This window comes from Micromesistius poutassou (assembly GCF_964030765.1).
Source record: "Micromesistius poutassou genome assembly, chromosome: 19".
Lineage (NCBI taxonomy): Eukaryota > Metazoa > Chordata > Actinopteri > Gadiformes > Gadidae > Micromesistius > Micromesistius poutassou.
This window is the reverse complement of record NC_140289.1, coordinates 5,690,018-5,712,296: the sequence shown is the minus strand read 5'-3', so window position 1 is coordinate 5,712,296 and position 22,279 is coordinate 5,690,018. Positions and strand designations below refer to the sequence as shown.

The following is a 22,279-nucleotide window of genomic DNA, read 5'->3' as shown; positions in this document are numbered from 1 at the left end:
TTGTATTGATTCAGTATTAAGAGTCAGCTGTGCATAAGCCGGGCGTTTGAACCGATGATTAATGCAGGATTGATCTAGGTTTTTCCAGGGCAGTAGAGGGAATACAAGGCACACATCGCCGGCCTCGCTTCATGTTGTTAACAAGAAAGAAAATAAACACTGTATCAAGTATACAAACCGTATCATGGTGGTTAGATCACACATGGTCACATGTCGTTTACAAACACCTTGTGAAGATTGACAGTTGATGTGAATACTGGTGGATTTACACGTCCAATATCAATCTGTCGGCTGTTGCCCATGCATGCTAACAATGGTGTTGGTGGTGTAGTCAACCAGGGATTAAAACTAACGATGTCCCGTCGTCCCAGGGACGTAATTAATTGTCATCGGGAGGATCAATATTCTCTCTCGGGTCAACCTTGGGACAAAGAGAATTTTGTGGGCATTGACTTAATTTTTCTGTTTTCAACACTTTCTGCGAACCAGAACAGGTTTGTGGTCAATGGAAAAGACTTACGTGAAAAGGTAAATGGAAAAAGGACTGAATGTTCAATTGGCTGGCGCGCTCACGTTTGTGTTGTTCAGTGAGATGCAGAGACTGCTTGCAACAATGTTGCAGCCTGTTGCTCTCGCACTGCTTGCAGCTCGAGCTGAGACGAGACGAGGATACTGTCACCAAATATCCTTTATTACCATAATTTCCCGCATATAGGCCGCATCGTGGATAAACCACAAGCCTTTAATTTATGTATAAAAAAAACAATTGTGCATAAGCCGCACCCATATATAGTCCGCACAAGTTTCAAATGGGCTAACTATGTAATGAATAGGCATATAAAACCCTTCAGCCAAGTGGTCACTGCAAATCTATGTTAAACTTGAACTTGCTTTTCCCCCTTAACGTTAAGACCGACCGACTTTTGTGCAGGAGAACGGCGAGAGCACATCAAACGCGCATAGCAGCTACAGGACCTGTCTTTCTTTATTGTCTCAGAGTGCGTGTCGCTGTTAAACACCTGACAACAAGCTAGTTTACCATGATAAGACCGCCATATGAATCTGGAAAAAAGGAATAAAGACAGTGAGGATGCAGGGAGTTCAGCAAGGCTACAGTTGAAGATGAAGGTATGGTAATGGTTATATAATGGTTTATTCGTTTCCCAGTATCATTTCATTAATTTAGAAGACAGTTTTGTTCATTTTTGAATTGTAAAATAAATACAATCATTTTTTGAAGTTGCGTGAAAAAGTTTTTGAAATTATTGGAAGCGAGTCGAGCTGACCTCACCTGCTGTACTGTATATGTAGGCCTACTGCATATTGGTGAAACACAACACTGCCAATGTTGCAGTTCCATGTGCAATGGGGATTTCTAAAGTTTACTGTACAGTGGCGGAGACAAGCGTCAGGAGCTTAACCATCACTACGGTAGAGCTAAGAAGGTTCTACGAGTGCTTCAGACCAACCTTACCAACGAACAATATAAGAAAGAAATTCATAGCAAAGAACGAATAACCTAATTAACTGAAAATTGATTTTTAGAAATAATTTTCCCATGTATTGGCCGCACCCATGCATAAGCCGCATAGCTTACGGAATTTTGGAAAATTTGTGTATAAACTGAGGCTTATAGACGGGAAATTACGGTAAATGCAGTCACTAAATGGTGGAGTTGTGGCAGAAGGTCACGTAGACCACAGTTCTGTGACTGAGGGTGTTGGTTGTCATCTTGAAGCTAAACAAATCTAGTCTGGAAATAAATATATTATTTTATCAACATAATGTATTGTGTTTTTATTATATTACCAGTAACAACTCAAAATGTTTCGGGACGTTTCCGGGACGGTGGTGAAAAAAGTTAGTTTTAACCCCTGCGGTCAACACCCTCAGTACGGTGAACCTGCCAAGGTCTATGGCACCACCTCTGCCTGGTCTGCTTTTGCTGCATTCCCTTAAGCCAACCATCTTACCCCTTCTAATACCTCCTCTTCAACTTTTGCCACGGAAGGCATCTTCTACCCACAATGCCGATGGTGCTCGAGGCTGCGTGCAGGGATTGGGTTCCAAACGGATTAGCCTACTTAAGCACAAAACTTTCCGATCAACTTCTGGAACCGTCAAACATCGTGGCCCGAGGTGACTTCCTTATGAATGGGCTGTGTTTGTATCCACCCACTGAGCCTAATGCATTCTCTGCTTCTAATGCATCTCACACACATTCTATTGACTATTTACTATTTAGCCACAATTTAGCAGGCGCTTTAATCCAAAGCGTGATGCAGTGAATTTTGATACGGGTCATCAAAATGCTGTTCATGCACCAAAAGGCAATGTCCACCAAGCTGATGACATTCAAGGACTGGTGGGTCTTTCTCAGGGGCATCTCTGCAACACGATCGGTGGGCCCAACACCAACCAGAGGTTGTCAGATGACCTGCCCTGCCTTCTAAACTACCACGCCCCCCCACACAATGAGACGTACCAATAAAGGATTTTCTCTGAATGCTCACAGAGGATAGTGTAGTGGCTAGGGTGTTTTGAATGCCAGCTCAAAGCTCCTGGGTTGGATTCCCCTATGTCTGCAGCCTACCGTGGAATCCATAAGATTCCCATAACCCCGACCTTAATGATGATGATGCATCAAAATGTTCTCCAAGTCTCTTCGGCATTTGCTAAATGATAAATGATAGTTTAAAGTAAGTTATAGCACTAATTATAGTTACAGTTTTGCTGAACAAATGGCTGTAGTAATGCATTCAGTCCCAAGAGCAACGCTAAGCGGCCGTGAATATGCTTGCCCAGGTCTGAAAATACAGCAAGCCACTCAACAGTTGTGGACCGACTGTGCATTTCCTGTAAAGAAAAGAATCCCCATGGCAAATCCCCTTTTTTTTATAATGAGACGCCGATTTACCGTCAACGCGATTGAATACCTCTACAACGTGGCTCTGGTTATATTCAGGATAATGCATGGTATGTTGTCTTAAAGGGTTTGGAGCAAACACCATATTCAGTTTCCATGGCTTTCCCATCCTCAGTAGCCAGATCCTTGACCCAGTGCCATGTACAATGTCAGCATTTGAATGTATTTATATATATATATATATATATATAGCACTTTCAGATAAAACTAGCACCCTACATCAACTCACTATTAGACTTGAGCACAGAAGGTTAGGATGTGACCAGACCCAGTCTCTCTCCCAAGGATGCTTTATTTACAGCGCACAGGTCAACAGGCCTGTTGGTAAAGATCCAGTAGCTTTTGTGCACCTCACTCCTGGAATAAACTTAATAAATAAAAATTATAGAATAAATAGTTATAGAATAAAATTATAGAATAAAATTCTATAACTAAACACGTTCTTGGCGCCATGGCACTTACAGATAGAGAATGTTCACTGGTGAATTCTTGTTTAAATTTAATGTTTGAAAATGATCTGTATATCTGTCCGTTGTATATTGGTATGTTTTATATATTTTTTCGTGTGCACATCTGTTTGTAATCTCGGTACTGTTGAAAATGAGGTTCACCCTCAATGTGTCTCCGAAACCTGAATTAAGAATAAATGGAAAGAAAATCACCTTTCTAGTGCAATGCGCTAATCTTCTCATCCACTGTGTTTGGTCTCCTTCCAGAGCTGCTCGAGAGGAGCCGGAGGAAGGAGGAGGAGATGAGAGGCCTTCAGGTTTGTGTGGAAACTTCTAATGTATTTGTGTGTACACACACACACACACACACACACAGTAGGACCCTGCTGAAGTTAGAGGCACCAACAACAGGTAGTAGTACATGGTACCAGACAACAGAGTACCAGGTCTCCACAACACATGTACAGGGCTGTCCTTCACATCCCCACTGGCTCCATTAATTCCCATTTCATCAGAGTGGGACTATGTGTGCGTACGTTTCTGCCTGTACATGGTTGGTTTTCCCCTGCATGTGGTCAGGCTGTACGTGCATGCTGGTAAAGAGGCCACCATCTGCAGTGACTTGGTGGCACCTGCCAGAGCTCTCACAATTAGTCAGCTGTCTCAGGCCCAGACAAGCTTTTAATTATGAGGGATGAGAGAGGCCGACAGTGAAGGAGAGAGAGAGAGCGACAGTGAAAAGAAGAGAGAGGGACAGAGATATTGTGACAAAGGGAGAGAATCGAAATGGCAGAGAGAGAGTGAGAAATGTGGACACAGGGAGGGAGAGGAAAGCGACCAATCATACATATTTCCATAGCGGACAGAAAAGGGCACTTGACGAGAGGTGAGAGTCGAATAGGAAGCGGGAGTGAGAGGAGAGTGTATTACAGTACAAACCGATAACGGACACACATACAGTGCTGGGTGGAGTGGGGGAGGACAGAACAATCCGGCAGGTGTGTGTTTGAGTGGCAGTTAGGCGGCAAAGCATCACTTATGCATCATTAGAGCAGGGAAATCGCTCAGATCCACCAGGGAAAATCATGGGGGAGTGGTGTGTGTGTGGGTGGGTGTGTGTGTGTGTGTGTGTGTGTGTGTGTGTGTGTGTGTGTGTGTGTGTGTGTGTGTGTGTGTGTGTGTGTGTGTGTGTGTGTGTGTGTGTGTGTGTGTGTGTGTGTGTGTGTGTGTGTGTGAGAGAGAGAGTCGGGGTGAGTAAATGAGGGTGGTGTATGCATATGCATGTGTGGGTTGGGTGTGTGGGTGTTAGTAACTCCCCTTTCCTTTTGTTGTTCATTTGTTAGAACAGACTGTTCCTTTTTCCCTTCAGTCGACACACACACACACGCACACGCACACAGGGCGCTCTAACAAAGTGCGTTTAATGCGAGTGATTAATCAAAGTGAACTTCTCTGTCTCGACAGGATCGTGTGTTGGACCTTGAAATGGTAAGACATGATTGTTTCGAATCATACTGCATTGATTGTAATTGCATTTAATTGGTAATCGCATTCTGATTACACAATACATTAAATAAGTTACTCAATAAATAAATACTCATGTTGAAGTTCAGACCCTGCGTCACAATGGGATTTTTGAACGGCACTGAAAGATGCTAATTCCATAACATAACGCGTGTTTAAAAAGTCTGCTGGGCTCCCCTCCTATCGATTGGCTCCTCCCTCATCACCATTAAGTCATAAGGCCAGCCAAGGGGGGCCCTTAAAGTAACTTAGCAAGTGACACTAAGGGAGATAGTGCAAGTGAGACGGCGAGAGAAAGGGCAAATGAGGCAGAGAAAGGGCAAGTGAGACAGAGAGCAAGTGAGAGGGAAAGAGAGCAAGTGGGTCAAAGAAAGCAAGTGAGAGAGAGAAAGTGAGACGCAGAGAGCAAGTGGGTCAGAGAGAGCAACTGAGAGAGAGAGAGAGAGAGAGCAAGTGAGATTGTGAAAGATGGGGAAAGTTTGATTGTGAGAGAGAGCATGTGAGAAAGAGAGAGAGAGCAACTGAGACTTTGAGAATATGTGAGCGAGAGCAAGTTACACCTTGAGAGAGAGAGAGAGAGCGTGCTAGTGAGACAGCGAGAGCAAGGGAAACTGAGAGACAGTTCAAGCGAGTGAAGAGAACAATCAAGAAACACTTATACACGAATATTGAGACTAAATGAGCTACAGAGGGGAAGATTACATGCAAATAAGAGCGATCGGGATGGAGGGACAGAGGAGAAAAAGAGAAGAGGGGGAGCGAGAAAAAGGGGAGACCGTCACGTGATTTAATTCAAGCGTAGGACTTCAGCGTCCACGGCAGGAAAAGGAGGAGGAGGGAAGTCATGGATTCAAATAAGGACATCACTCAATTCACACGTGGATCAGAACAAGAAATAGCCCGGTGTCAAGGTACCGCCGTGGCTGTGGGGGGGTTGAAGCGGCAGCAGTCAATTAGCGGGCATGTTGTTGGACGACTGCTGTAACGCAGCGAGGCCTGAGAACACTTTGAAGCTTGTCTCGGCTTGTGATCGCAAGTCGCGTCATTACATGGTGTTTTCTGGCAGGCTGGCGTTCTACGTGCCACATTCTACATGGTCTAATGTGTGTGTGTGTGTGTGTGTGTGTGTCTGCATCACCAGAGTACGCGGGTGGCCCTGGATCACCTGGAGTCCATGCCGGAGAAAGTGAGTTTGGCGGAGAACTTCAGAGACCTTGAGGTGAGCCCGGTGTGTTGCTGCACAACAACCCTCACACGACACACCGCAACACACTATACAATTACAGCACAACCACACATGAAGTAGATTTACAACCGGTCATTATGTCCACAGCAGCCAAGAATCAGGTTGAACTGCACTCTCACTTGTGTCTGGATGTTTTGTTTTTTTGTTGTTTTGCTGTTGTGCTAGCGCTAAGTGCTACACGGTAATTGGCATTAATGCATGGTGCAGAATGACCTGGGTGAGGACAGACTGAGGGTGGGTGGGTGCCTCTGGCAGTATCACCAAGGTTACAGACCGGTTAATTCAGTAGTATAGCTGCATACAGTGGGTCCAATATATTCTGCAGTGTAACCTATGTTAGTACAGTCTGGTAAGTGTACTCAGTAGTATAGGTGCATACAGTGGGTCTAAACTATTCTGCAGTGTACCCTAGCCTGCAGACTGTGGTGGGTGTTAATCCATCCCACACTATTACCTGGGTCGGTGCAGGTTGTGCTATAATGTGTCGGAGAGCTTTCCACGGAGGGGGAGTCGCGTGCCCAACACGTGCCCAGTTATCCCATCTGGCCCCGAGTGCTCCGAGCTGGTAGATCACAGCTGCTGGCTCAGCTCGGGGGTTCTGGGGTGGGGGGGGGGGGGGGGGGGGGGGGGGGGAGGTGTGTTTGGGGTGGTTGTGTTTTTGTGCGGTTCTGGCGACGCAGCATGGGTTTTGTGCCACCAGGAGTCTCAGCGGCAGAGGGAAGCGGTGCAGCAGCGCTACGCCAAACACAAAGGCATCGTACGGGACCTGCAGCATCAGCTGGACGAGTCCAAGCGGCAGATACAGGAGTTTCGGGTGGGTTGGGCGGACACGCACACGCACACGCACACGCACACACACACGCACACACACACGCGCACACACACGCGCACACACACACGCACGCACGCACGAACGCACGAGAGTGCACACGAGTACACACAAATATACGCATACACACATTCACATGCACATGCACGAACAGCGATTGGACACATGGGCACACACACGTTATCTCTTTCCACACACACACACACACGCAAGCACATGAGTTAAATATGCATACAGGCTAATATGCAGATTTTGCGCTCTGCAGAAATGGGACTGTAATGTTGCACAAGCGCCAGTGTCCCAAATGAAACAACTTAGCATATTCCTGTGTTTTTTTATATGCTTTAAGTCTCTTAATAGATCGGCTTTTGTCTGGGAAAACTAGAAGCGTCGATATAGATAGTCTCTCTCGCTCTCCCTTTCTGTCTCTCTCTGTCTCTCTCTCTCTCTCTCCCTCAGTCCTCTCCCTCGCCCACGCCAGGGCCTGGGCGGGGGCCGGCGTGTCTACTCTTGACAGCCTACATTGCATCACCCAATTTGCAACTTGTATGTAGAGGAAAAGAAAGAAATTTCCTTCAGTTTTATTTTCCCCGCACGCTGGCCAGCCATACGATGGATCGGGCGCGGGGGAACATCAGAACCAGAGCGCTCCGGAGAACGATTACAAGCGAGACACTCACACATTTATTACACCGCTTCTATTGATCAATGAATTCATCTTTTCTCTTTCTGTCTCTATCTGCCTCTGTCTCTGTCTCTCTCTGTCTCTCTCTCTGTCTCTCTCTGTGGCTCTCCGTCTCTCTCTCTCTGTCTCTCTACATGTCGTCCTGGTTGGCAGCAGGCTGCGTCAGCAGTTTGACCACGCCGCCCCTAAACGGACACACACTTGTCTCCTTTTTAAAGCGCTTTTAATTTCTCTGTTGGTTCGGGCCTAACGACTCCCGCGTTTACACGCCAGAGCCAGTGGCCGTCGCCTCACCTTAATAGCCGCTGCCCACGCAGACCATGTTGGTTTGAAGGACAGACGGGCGAGGTGGTGGTGTGGTGAAGGGCTAGATCCTGGGCGAGAACGCGAGCTCCTGAGACCGAGTGCCTTGCTCTGATCCCTGCCACCCCGCACTGCGGTGTTTGATGATCTGATGATGATGATGTATACTTTATTGATCCCAAAATGGGAAATTTCATTGAGGAAAATACAGCATAACACAACATGAGGAGAGGGGAGGCAAAAAAATAAGACAACCCCCAGACTATGCTCCTTTGGGGAGTACAGTGTGGGGACAGGAAAAAAAAGTTTGAGGGGTGAGGACGTGTGAAGCTCCTATATCTTCTCGGATGCAGGAGTGTGAGGGAGGAAAATATTATGAAATATTCAGGTTTATTTTTGTTTTTATGTTTTATTTGTTTTTATTGAACATGTTCAAAATAAGACCAACAAAATGATGAGCAATAAAATGCAAGAAATAAAATAAAAAGCAAACAAATGTGATCCTCAGGATCCTAAGCAAGTACATAACTCAAATAAGGCAGTTCACGTTCAAAATCCATGTTCTATTCATAGTAAAGCAAAGAGAAACAATCTGCGGTATCTACGGATACTCTGTGAATACCTAATCAGTACAATACCTAACAGTAGATGTAGTAGCAACGTCGTGGCAAATAATCTCCTCCTCTGATACAACTTTTTACTTTTACAACAATACAAACACAGCCTACGACGACGACAACAACAACAACCGCAACATCTGAGGACTCTTTCTTCTTCTTCCTTCACAGGAGGAGAAGTTGGACGCCACGTCCCGGAGCGCCAAGCTCGCCAGCCTTTCATCCCCCGTCCGTGGCCCATCCGCACCCCTCGCCAGCTCACCCAGGTCCGACCGGCGTGAGTACAGCAGTGTGTGTGTGTGTGTGGGCGTGTTAACCAGTGGTGTGTTGTTTTTTTTTACCTCTACTCCCGCCCCAGTCCCTCCACACCGTGAAGCACCTTTTAAACACACCATTTTTTGACTTTTAAACGGGAGCCTGCGAAGGAAAAGTCAACAACAAACCTCGGAAAAAAAACAAATTACAGTCTTTTCTCTTGCTCTTGGTTTCGTCCACGGCCTCCCTCGGAAGCCGTTCTGTCATCCCGTCGTTGTTTTCTTCTTCTACTCCGCTCCTCGCGTTCTGATTGGCTGCCGGCGCTGAGCCAACGTACTGGGTAATGTCACGGGCAGTCTGGCGGGGCGAGGTGACCCACTGCGGAGGGAACACCCGTCTGATCCGGTCCTGTGGGGGGGGTTTGTCTCCAATGGGGGCCAATCAGAGGGGCTTTGTCCCACATCTTGACACAATGGGTCCGGGCCAAAGAAATATCCAGGCTGATGTGTAGAGTGAGCCCAGTTTGAGGAAGACAGAACCACTAACCAAGACTAGAGACAGTTGTTTACGTCTTTCGCGGTCTGGTCTAGCCGTGTGAGAGATTGTTTTCAGCCATGACTCGTGGTAAACAATGGAAGGGGAAGTTCAATTACCCTTAACTTTCACCATCATATGGGTCCCTTTGGGTTAAATCAACTAAATTGCAGAGATGGAAAATGTATCAAATTATATCTTCATGCAAAATTGAGGTCAAGACCAGCACCACGTTATATTGGAGGTTGCGTTATATTGATGTGCGCTATAGTGAAGGTAAGCTGTATTAACATAGCTGAGATATAATGAAGAACTAATGCAAAATAATCAACGCTGTACAATCTAAGCAATATGTGTATTATCTGTTTCCTGTTCTTTTGGATGAGATGATAAACCAAGGTGTATATATGTGTGTAACTCTCTCCCCCTCCATTTCCCCGTCACCATCACATCTCCCGAGAAGCCCCCGGTAAACGGCCCACCAGCCCAGAACCCGACATCTCTCCCGTCAACGGTGCCAAGAACCACAGGAACCACAGCAACCACAGGAACCACAATCACTAGAACCCCCCCCGTCTCTAGAGCCGGTCCCCCTATTAGTCGGTCAGAAACACAGGAGAGGGGTGGGGGTGGAGGGGTGGAGTCCTCCGGCAAAACCTGACCGCTACACGCATGGTGCTTCACTGCAAACTTGACTTCACCAAACTAGGCCTTGGATTCATCAGCTACCTCAACAAGGCAGACACTGAAGGTGCTCCGGTCAGTACAAAGAACCACGGTAATGTCAAGGGGTCAGGGGTTCTGTAGTGTGGTCCCCTCTCAGAAACACTTTAGCAGAGGAGGGTGACGTGTTCATAATGTGAAGAATGGCTCGTTTCTTTGGTATTTATAAATGAATAAAGCGTTTGACTTGATGTTGTATTTTTAATGGACACAGAAGGGCTATGAAGACAGACAATTAGCCTCAAATGAATTTGAATGAGCTTGGTTACATTCTACACTCCATTCACACGTTTTTATAGATATGTGCTCTATGATAAAATCATGCCAATGTGGTTACACTTGATTTCAGAACAATGTTACTGTAGACACATAGACACCTATGTGTCTGTAGATACATGTCTTATGTACTCGATAAACATTATATATGTACTTTTTATGTTTGCAACCGTTTTACTGTATTCACTAACTGTATTGTAGAAGAACACCTGACATAATAGTTGTGGTTTTTATTTATTTTACTTTTTATAAGATATTCTATAGTTTTTATAGTTGTTTTTGCCTCATGCATTTTGTTCATAAAAAAACAGTTATGTATTCACAATGTATATTTTTTAAGAATTGTATAGAAATATAATAAATAAACAACCTCCTGCAGGTTTGGCTACTACACCATACAAGATGCTACATCCATTTCCGTGTACAGTGTTTCCGTGTACAGTGACTTCGGCAACTATCCCAAAACATGAATTCACTACATCGAACACGTCCTCTACAAACACCTAGTGGTGAGAGCGCAACTAGCTAGTATAAACTCAATACCTTTGGAGGAAAGCAAAACATTCTAGCAGGGTAGAACATCAGCAATATCTTTCAGTGGAGGAAGGCAAAACATTCTAGCTAGGTAGTACATTAACAATATCTTTCAGTGGAGCAAGGACAACAAGTCAATTTATGACACTTATTCAGTGGGGAGAGCACAACTCTCTAATTTGCTGCTCCACTTCAAAGGTTTACATTGGGCCGCCTGCTGTGTGGATGTTTCGTCTTAATGTCATACAAGGCAGCCTGCTTTGAATGGCTGAAGCCACTTTATCGATACTCTACTCTGTATCTTTTCTGCCTTCTTTTTCTTTACTGACGTACAGCTGAATCATAAAAGGCTTGATAGCATCAAACGACCCTTCACTCCTGCCTGCCAGTGAGTGCGTCTTGCTCCCATTCTGGGGATATACAGGATATACAGTATGGTGGTGTATATTTGAACCGAGGTGCGTTGTGATTGGAGGAACGGGGGGATTATACACTTAATGACAGATGTGTCAGTTGTCAGAGGGTCATGTTCCTTCTGTGTATGACTTTGAAAGGGACCAGGCATTTCTGTTTTCAATAGTATTTCTCCTTTCCCCAAAAAAGGGTTAATCTGTGCCAATTTGAATTGTAGTCATAGTCGTCATAGTGTGCTGACAGGAAAGGGGTCAGCCTCTTTGTTCGAAAGAACCACGACGTGTCGATGGTCGGTGGTTTGGCCATTTAGGTTATGTTATCACAGTTGCTATTATAAATGAATTAGGCTTTGCTGGGACTTTGACGGGCAGTCAGTTCATTTTTCAGCAATTTAATAAAAGTTGGCTTAGCTAGCTCTAGCCATGGGCCGCTGACAGCTAACACGGTCCAATCAAATGCACCTATGCTGACAAGCGGTCAATTCCATCTCCCAAACACGCTCTCAGTGAAGTAAAGTGTGCTGAGCTTGATTTCACCACCATTACCCCAGCCTTTGCCTGGTTTTCTTCTGCACTGTATGGTATGTAACCTTCCCAATCCGTTGAGATATCTCATATACCCCATGCAGGATTGTATAGGACTCCCTGTTGGAAAATGTTGGTGTGCTGTATGTCTGACATCTGTATGTCATGCTTTAAATATAACAGCGAGGAGCTCTCTCAAACAGTGGATCCATACCTCCAAACTAAATAAAGTGTATTACCATTTCATGCAATAAATGGTTGAAACTATGACATGGAGTGATTTCTGACAGAAATAGTATTTTATAATATTCTTTTAGACCGCGCTTTTGGACCTTTTCATGTCTTATTTGATCTTCTAAATGTGAACTCACAGGGGTGCAGTGGTTTATCTGCAGCGATTTAATTACTGGAAATACTCTGCACTAATTTCCAATTCTAACCACTTTCCATTTTTACTCAGATTTTTTCATATTCCTCATCCATGGAGAGTTAGGACTCCCGGATGCCATCATGAGATAAAAGCCCTTGTTTAACATGAATTGTATTAAAAGCTGTTGAATGGATTTCATTTCATGTCTGATGCCGATGTGTCTCAGGTCGTCTCACACTAAATCCCAATTCCCACGTCTTTAAGCTTCAAGAACAGATTGAGAAGAAGACACTTGTATGACAAGAGAAGGTTGAAATTTGACACATTATTCTGGTGGGAAAGATTGATTAAAACTTGAGCTTAATCAATCTACCAAGGTGGAGGTTTTGTCGTGTTTTTTTTTTATGATTTGAAGGTAATTCACGAGTATGCGAGAAGTCAACAGACTTCATCACCTAACTGCCTTGGTATGGTGTATCAAACGGGATTTAACGAATAAAAAAAAGCTTGTTCCACGAGTTTGGAAGATGAACGCGTTGCAATGGCACTGCCTCCTTGTGTTTGTGTTTGCCTCTGCGTTATTTACACAAGTCCATGTACTTATTCGCTTGTTTATCACTACGTTGAAATTTTGTTTTTGTATGACAGACATGCAAACTAGTCAACTTTTGGTGAAATTCGCTGTTTTTTAAACAAAATTGGCCACTTGTGTGATTCGTGGAGATCCATTGAGAAAACATTGGGGGTGGGGGGGGGGTCTACAGTCTGACGAAAACGAGACGATAACTAAATAAAAATCAATTTAGGATGACAAAAACTACGACAAAATCTTTTGACACTTTCGTTAACGGATAAAAATGAGACGAAAATGTAAGCGGGACGATTTGGGAAGCGAGACAAACACAGGATTCACTGTGGTTTCTGTGACATGAGAAACAATAAAAATGAATACTAATGTTTTACAAAGAAAGCTATCTTAGTGGGAAAGCCACGTAACAGATAGCCACGGTTACATACAGTAATGTTCTTATGACGGGAGAAAGGAGCAGAAATAATGGCCGTGTCCCAATTCAGGGGCTGCATCCTTCGTAGACCACGAAGGTCACACTGAAGGCCGAACGAGCGTTGTGGAATGGGACGGTCTAGCCTACGGAGCATTTCCGGATTGCGTAACCAGCCGTCAACGTCCTTTACCTTGCGTGACCACGCGCCGCTCCTGTCTCCTAGCAACCCTGACAGCTGTGGTTCAAACCGGACAGCGGAGGAGAAATATGGAGCCAGAAATCATAATTTTATTTGTTATGTTTTATCTTTTATTGGAGGAGTGGGAGAAGATTCACCACCGGGTGAAGAGGAAGAGAGGACGTTGGCTTAACGTTAATTAGTTTAACATTCTATGTCTAGCGTTAATGTCATTGAACTTTGACAATAAAGTTACATATTTAAAATGGTCCCAACCTTACTTTTATATAAAAAAAATGTTTTTACATAGTTTTGTCATTAAATATGTATTCGCTGCAGCTGCCGCTTCTGCTCTCTCTGCGCCATTTCTGAAAAAAAATCCAACGCACAATGAATCTTGGGATACGTTGGGCCGTGAAGGATTCATCCGATGGGTCCTTCAAATCCAGGAAACGAAGGCTGCATATCTTGGCCGCATTCGAAGGACCCTTCGAAATGGGACGCGCCACTGTGACGTATGCGGTCTTCAAATGCGTCCTTCGAAGGATGCAGCCCCTGACTTGGGACATGGCCATAGTATAGAGACAACTTGGAGCTGTGTGTGCGCGTATGTTTGAGTGAGAGACGGGAGTGGATGAGAGACAGAAAAATCTGACCCCCCTCCATTCTACCTCACAGGTACAGAAGGCCTCAGAAAAGGATGGGCCACTGAGTGCAAATAAAGCTAGTGCATCCCAGAACAACAACAGACCAAGGAGGACACTTGAATAAATAAAATTAATTAATTAATTAATTAATAAAAAAATCGACCTGCGCACATGTTTTTTTTTGGACCTGCGTGCGCATGTTTTTTTTACCTGGTCCAAAAAAAAACCTGTGCGCTCAGGTTAAAAAAAAACATGTGTGCGCAGGTCCAAAAAAAAAACCTGCGCGCGCAAGTAAAAAATTTTCAATTCGTCAATTTTTTAAATATAATTTTACATTTTTTTTTATATATTATATATATTTATATATTTATATTATTTTTTTTTTAAATATAATTTATTTATTATTATTATTTTTGTTAACTCCCCGGAGTATAACCCTGGAACCCCCTAGTGGGTCTGTGTTTTCCTCGGCTCACGCATCATTCTCACCTTTTTCACCCCAAACCAGTTTGCATGCCTGATAGAAACAAACTGCATGTTTAATTGTTCTGCATATTCCGTATGCAGTAAACTTATACTTTAAAACTTAGCTCAGCCGTCTCAAACATTATGTTCAATATTGCTGCTGACACACTAGATACCTATGAAACACATTCACCTTCATCACCTTTATACATTTGTTAGGGAAGTTTGAAGTCTACTGCACTCTTTTCACCACCACACACATAACTCCACAGCCATTATCCAACACAAAGCTATTATCCCATCTATACTTCAGGCTGCAAAAACTTCCAAACCTTGACCAAGACCTTGACCATCTATCTATAATTTGGAGAAGAGCAATATCCATAAGCCTTCTGAATATGCCAACTACCCTCTGCTTTGTTTGTTTATAATCAAAGTGACACAAAAAACACTTGAGTCGTGTCCATTCTGGGACACCTATAAGTGGGACTATTAACTGCGCCCGTAACACAACTCTTAAAACTTTTGTCCTCAGCTTATAGCACGCCTCAAACAATCAGTGCTCAATTAGTAATCACAGCAAACTCCGGTGTGTTGGATTTGCCTCTCATTGGCCAATCAAGTGTTAACAGAACGCTAGTCACCTCTGCAGCTGGTTTGTCGTATTGTGCTGGTGTAAGCCGATCTGCAGTCATCCAGAGACCTGAGTCCCGCCAGAGCAAATCTATTTGGCTTGGGGTACGAAGCCGTTCAATCAGAGCCGTTCAATCGTGCTTGGCTTTCGGATCCGGTCATCTGCTGTTGCCGTTCGATAAGTGAACTGGTCATTGAGTACCACGCATCAGCCCTATTTCCCTCCACTGTTTAAAGCCAGATCTGGAGCTGTTCTTGTTTGACAAGTTAAAAGTATGTTTCCAACCCCTCAAAGGTAGAAATGAACATTGAGTGTTTTTTGACCCGGGCTGAGTTCCAAAACGTTTGCTTCCTACCATGTTCCTTCCTATTGCTCAGTCACTTCATTCTGGTGGAGTCGGGGAGTTGCAGTTTGTGTGATCGATTAGGAGGAAATGAGACAGTGGAGCCGATGTCATTAATTTCAACCAAGAGTTTATCTTCCACAGTGTATGCCGTAGTTGAAAAATCTCAAAAACTTATTTTATACACTTCCTGCTTTAGCCCAGAATCTGATTCAATGGTTCTTTAGTCTACTATACGTATCATGTAGGAAGCGAGGGAGAGACATTGCAAAAGAAGGATTATTGGAACACACCCCTGGCAAGGAATAAGGTAGGTGGAGGGCTTCCTATCAATATGCTCACTGTTATTTTAACCATGAAGAAGACCATATATTGCCAATAGGTGTGTGTGTGTGTGTGTCAAAGCAACTGAGTAGTAGTTAAAGCAGTAGTAAAATACATTCATTTTATTTGTAACAATTTAAAACACTCAAACCATCTAGCAAGTAAGTAATGACCATTCCACTGAGCGGTTTGCCTTCGTGTTCCTGCTGTGTGTTGTGACCGCAAACCCTGTCTACATTCTTTGTGATTTAATTTAGTCATTTTCTTAAAAATGTCTTTGATATTCAGTGCAGTATTTTTTTCCTTTTAAACTCACCGTCTGTCTGTCTATCTCCCTCTCTCTTTCTACCTATCTCTCTACCTCTCTCTTTCTACCTATCTCTCTACCTCTCTCTCTCTTTCTACCTATCTCTCTACCTCTCTCTCTTTCTACCTATCTCTCTACCTCTCTCTTTCTACCTATCTCTCTACCTCTACCCCCCCCCCCCTCTCTCTCTCTCTCTCCCCCCCCCAACCACCATTCTGCACGGTCCAAACCATCTGCTGTGAGCAGAGGGCCAGGGGAAGTCTGGGGGCCCTCGTCAGGGACTCCGGGGGCCCAGAGCTGCCACTGAGAGGCTCATCGCTTCATTGGGATTCTCATTGGATCCAATCACACAGTCAGGCTCTGAGAGCAGGCCTTGCTCCCCTGGTACCAGACGTTGCACGCACGCACGCAGGCGCACACGCACACACGCACCCCTATGCAATGCACACTAACATACGCACAAGCAAAGTTATACACACACATTTGGACATGACATGCTTGACAAATACACACTGACAAATACACACACAGACAAAAACACAAATAACACAACAAATTCACATGGACAAATACCCCCCTGCCACACACACACACACACACACACACACACACACTGAGCCTCTATCCCCAGAAGCTTGCCAGTCCTCCTGACTGCAGAGCTCCAGTAAACCATTATTTTGGCTTGCAGCTCCAGCCTCTCCTCTCTCTCTCTTTCGCTTTCCTCCCATCTCTCTCACTATGTCTCTCCCTCTCTCTTGTCTCTTTTCTCTTTATCTTTCCCTTTTCCCATCTCTCTCTCATTCTCATATGCACTGTCCTCTACCTCTCTCTCCCCAACGCTCTCTTTCTTCCTCACTCTCTCTCTTTCTCTCTGTCGCTCTCTCTCTCTGACTTTCAACCTTCCCTCTTGCACAGCCTATCCCCCCTAATCTCTTGCTCTCCTTTTCACTCTTTCCTTCTCAATCTCTTCCTAACTCTCCCCTATCCCTCTCCTCTCTTTTTACCCATCTCACCCTGGCTCACTCTCTTTCTGTGTGTGGGACTCTCAGAAAAAGACACACAGTCTAACAGCACACACACACACACACACACACACACACTAGCTCACCAGTACAAACAAAACAAGATCATCTTCAATCTATTCCCTAACACCTCCCACAAATCTCATCCTACCTGTGTGTGTGTGTGTGTGTGTGTGTGTGTGTGGCATACTAATGAACCCTAGTGTAAGTAAGTACCTTGAGATGAGCCTTGGGGGTTTTAGAGACTAACCCAGGTGTTTCCCAACTGTGGGGTCGACTGGTATACAGATGGGGCCGTGAGAGATTGCTGACTAACAAGCGATCGATATTTCATGCAAAAGTTGTACAGGATTGAAAGGTCTCATAAAAGGTCCCCTGCATACAAAACAGACCGTCTCGTGAGAACCACTAGGCTATCAATCACTTGGTGTGGCACCATACAGGTACATTGGTATTATGCCCAGATATCTGGATGGTAACACGATCGAAGCAGATTCACAAAAACATTGGGGTTGCAACAATCTTCAGAACTAAAAAAATGGGTCACTGGCCTGAGACAGATTGTGGACCCCAGGTCTAACCTGTGGTCTGAAGCCGCCCCCTTCCCCATGAGAATGCCTCTCTAGAGCCTATCCCTAGATGGCACTATGTCCACTAGCATGAGGACAGGAATAAATAATGTGATAAATTCCCACCGGGGGTCTGAGGCTGCTTGTCACGCCGCGGTGACGGCGTGTAAAATCTTTTGTCAGTGGAACGGAAGATTTAGAGGCCGGTTAGTGCGCTCCTATCTCAGCAGTTAATTAGTGGCAAGGTGCTAACGCTAACTAAAAGCTTTGGCCGCTGAAGTGAAGGAGCAGAACAATGAAGAAGATGATGATGATGGAGATGAAGAAAATTGAAGCAGAAGGGTGTGTGTGCAGCATTTACAGTGCATGTGCCCAACCCAAGTGAGAGCACACACACACGCACACGCACACACAGGATAGTTTGACACACACACTAACAAGCACACCCAAGCACTTACACAAATAGGGGAACTGTGTGTGTTTGTGTGTGCGCACACACACATTCGTCCTTCATAACGCCTGAGTTAAGGTCAGCTAGCTCATATTTTACCCGTCAACTCTGATCACCATTATCTTCACAGCGTTGCTCCCGGAGTCTGCAGGGAACCACCGCATTAGGCTTCACGCTTAGAACAGTGTTGAGCAAAAAATAAAAACAGCAGACGTAAAAGTCCTAACGCATTGCACCTCATTTGAATCAATCCAACCAAGAAATACGAAATAGAACCGTTTAGCTGCAGGGATGCTCGCAAGGTGGAGCTGGATGCTTCTGGAAATATGAATCCCCCCGGCCACCGACCCAGTACTTTGACTGAACCTAGCCATCTGGACTAACTCATTACCCTGAGGTACAAGTGGCACGGTGCAAGGTGTGAAGTCAGCTGGGTCGAAGTGTGCAGACACAGAGCACAAACATGGACGGACTTGGACTTGTGCTTCCTGAAGCTGCAACTCACCCACTACCGTGACAAACAGAAGCTGAAGACTTCCGTGAAATACTTGAAGAAAACTCATCTGACAGGTGTGTGGTTTGCCAGTAAAAAATGCATGGAAGGGAACGTTTTTCTTTATCGCTTCTTATCTCTTGTTTACTACAGGAGCAACCAGTGCCTCACATGACCAGAAGTTCATTTCAGAGATTTCATGAAAGAACGTAAACCATTTTCCATGTCAATTAGGATATCAATTAACTGCTGTATCAATCAACTGCTGCTAATTTAACTAAATAAAAAGTTATTCAGCACATATGAAAGCAGATCTATAAACAGAACCAGGCTACAACTGTGTGAGCAAATTGGTTACTGAACATAACATGGAGGATAGTTATTCCTCCACAGGCTCCCTGGTATTATGAGACATATCTCCTCTGAACGAGATGAATGAACAGGCGTACAATAATAATACGTTGTCTGCCCTCTGATTTCGGATTTGTGCCAGGAATGTTGAGTATGGCAATTTTTTTACTTTGTATCTTTAGCACGTTTCTTTTTTAAATCCAAGTTACTAAGCTAGGGTTTAGCTATAGCCTATAAGTCTTTGAGTGTCCATTTTGAACATATTCATTATGAAGTCTATCAATGTAATCTTACCTTGCCTATGTATTTATTTTACTTTATTTTGATCACCTTTTTTGATAACTTGTGGGTTAATTTTTGGGGATTTTTTATGGAGACACAGTATAGAACTACCTTGTCACTTCTTTTGTATATTTTCTACTCTACGGTTATATTTGTGGTAAATGATTGGCCTTTTTCAAGAGGCTTTTAGTTTTGCTGAAGTGCACTTAAAATATTACGGCACCTAATTATTTGTATTTTTTTCAACTGTATAAAGCACTTATATACATGTGTTGACCACTAAAAGAGGAGAGAGCATGATGATGATGATGATGTCAACTGAAGAGTCATCGGTAAACTCTCATGTCGCAGAAGGTTCTGGGTTCATGCTGACAGGGACCAGTATTAATAGTATAATTTCCTTGAATTGAAAAGATAATTAGGCTGTTATTTTATTTGATTATAGGTATTAAGTAGAAGTTACAAGGGAATAAACAATTGTCTATAGTGTAGTAGCAAATGTGTTCAACACTTTTATTTTAAGTACACTTGAATACTAAGCAGACCTATAACCAACTAGTCTAGAGGCTAATATGTTAGCCTCTAGCAATAGACTCTTAGCACATTAAGCATCTTAAAATTTAGTGGCTTAAAATCAAGCATCGTTAGGCAGACCATGGTCAGTGGTTCAGCTCCTGCTCTCTACTGCTCTCAACCAAAGAATATCTATTATGTTAATAAAAAATAGGTTTAAAAATAAAAAATACTCGAAAAAATGTTTTAATGTTACATATCATTTCTTTGGATGACTTGATTTTTTTTCCCCCACCTTTTTTGATAACTTTTTGGGCTAATTTTTTAGGATTACTTCTTTGGGATAACTTTTTTGGATAATTTTTTAGGCATTTAATTTTTGGATTACTTTATACTTTTTGTTCAGATTTTTGGGATCACTTTTTCGATCACTTTTTCGATTATATTCTTTGATCAAGATAAAAACTCCATGACTGTGTGTTTTTCCTTTTTCTGATGACGCTTTCCTTAGAGAAGAGAAGTAGGACATTACTTTAACACTGCCAGATCAGTGGATTGATTGCCTTTAAAGACACTGCCCTACAGGCAACTTTTCCCAAAAAATATATTCTCTCCAGCATTTCTCTATACCTCCTTCTCCCCAAATTATAATCTCTGTTTTTCTATACCTCCTTTTTCTCTATTTTTATTCTCTCCTTTTGTCTTTTCATTACCCGTGGTATCTTTCCTTTCTAGAGGGCTACCTTTGGAATATTTTCTTTCAATTCCATGCGGTAAGAGGAATGTGCGTAGTGATTCCTCGTCAACTGAACACACCAGCAACAGCACGGGGCGCTCTGATATCTTACATCAACAGCCTATTGCGATTTAATGACCAGCGCTGAAGGGCTTATTTGCAGGATATATTGTCGCTACGCAACCGCTCGCTGAATGAGAACCTGGCCTCATTGGTTCACTGAGACATTAAATAAATAAATAGAATAGGGCGGTGTGTTTCCACAAGGGCAAAGACAGCCATGTAAAAGGAGCTCTCCTGTTTCAGCACACTTACACATCCCTTAAACATACCAGGGCCAACCATGCTATGAATGTACTGTAACAAAACGGAATATACTTTTGGCCTAGAGTATATTATATTATATTATATTACGTTTTGTTATATATATATATATATATATATATATATATATATATATAATATATATATATAACGGGTGGCTTAAATCAAGCAATCTGATTGGTTCCCAACTGTTATATATGTATATATATATATATATATATATAGAGCGTATACACACAGCTATGACGCCCGTTCAGTTTACAGAGTTCAGTATCACTCCGCGCCTAACTTGAACTGTTGTTTATTTAAGCAATCTTACACGAGATGGCGTTCTTGAATGTCATTATTGGTATGCGAAGCACAGCCGTAGGAACGAGTTGCTTGCGCCGAGTTCCGAAGTCCTGTGCTTCAAGTAAAGCAATAGGCACACGGTGAGTGAACTCGATAGTAGGCTAAATTGCCGGTGAACCAAGCTACCGTCTCTAGCCTAGCCTTCTCTCTGAAGGACGCTACAGTGTGTTGCATAGCAACCGCTGTACACTTTGCAGCAGCGGTTGCGTAGCGACTACTTTTTTGTATTCGTTAAAAAAAAATGCTTTTCTGACTTTCTCGCTTTTTCAAAATTGAGGGTGTCTTATGACTTTCATTTCACCATACTTACGTAACCGTTTTATAGAGCTGGTAAGTCCCGCCCCTTCCGCTAAACCCCAGTGGACCTCTAGGTTGAAAAATCGCTAATGCAAGTGAATGTGAGAAAATAATTATTTTCTGGTCCCGTTTGAATTGTGCCATGAATGTCAACATATGTTGTCTGTGAATTTTTTATATAATTTTTCATGTTAAGAGTTTGACAGTATATTGATTCTTCGGCTAGCAGTTGTGGAAAAGACATAACGAGAAAGACTACATGTCGCCTTTGTGACGTCACCCCATAACACGGCGACTAGTCTTTCTCGTCTTTTCCACAACTGCTAGCCGAAGAATCATACAATATTCTCTTAACATGAAAAATTATATAAAAAATTCACAGACAACATATGTTGACATTCATGGCACAATTCAAACGGGACCAGAAAATAATTATTTTCTCACATTCACTTGCATTAACGATTTTTCAACCTAGAGGTCCACTGGAGTTTAGCGGAAGGGGCAGGACTTACCAGCTCTATAAAGGTCGCCGTCCCGACGCGCAACGCCCCTTAACTGTGGTATAATGAGAACTTACCACAGCCTGTCGTGATCTATTGCTTAATTATATATATATATATATATATATATTATACTTAGGTTGAGAAATATACCCTTCCCTGCTTATTCTGAAGGATATTGAATCTCTCGCTCTCATCTACATCTGGATCATTCTTCCTCCCGCTTCTTTCTATCAGCCTTGATGAACCGAGGATGAATTTGCATAATGGTGTACAGCC

The 22,279-nt window shown here is 43.4% G+C and overlaps 1 protein-coding gene across 2 annotated transcripts in view; it reads left to right on the top strand.

The window, feature by feature from the left end:
- Window positions 1-10,637, top strand: part of cep128 (centrosomal protein 128) — a 38,586-nt gene extending 27,949 nt beyond the window's left edge. The window contains exons 21-26 of one of the 2 annotated variants that reach the window (XM_084483650.1): window positions 3,643-3,692; window positions 4,840-4,863; window positions 6,041-6,118; window positions 6,846-6,959; window positions 8,751-8,856; window positions 9,832-10,637. In XM_084483650.1, coding sequence (XP_084339776.1) covers window positions 3,643-3,692; window positions 4,840-4,863; window positions 6,041-6,118; window positions 6,846-6,959; window positions 8,751-8,856; window positions 9,832-9,932 — 473 coding nt within the window. In that variant the 3' untranslated portion in view covers window positions 9,933-10,637. The remainder of the gene's footprint in view (window positions 1-3,642; window positions 3,693-4,839; window positions 4,864-6,040; window positions 6,119-6,845; window positions 6,960-8,750; window positions 8,857-9,831) is intronic. The other variant, XM_084483651.1, reaches the window with a different exon arrangement.
- Window positions 10,638-22,279: the final 11,642 nt, after the last annotated feature.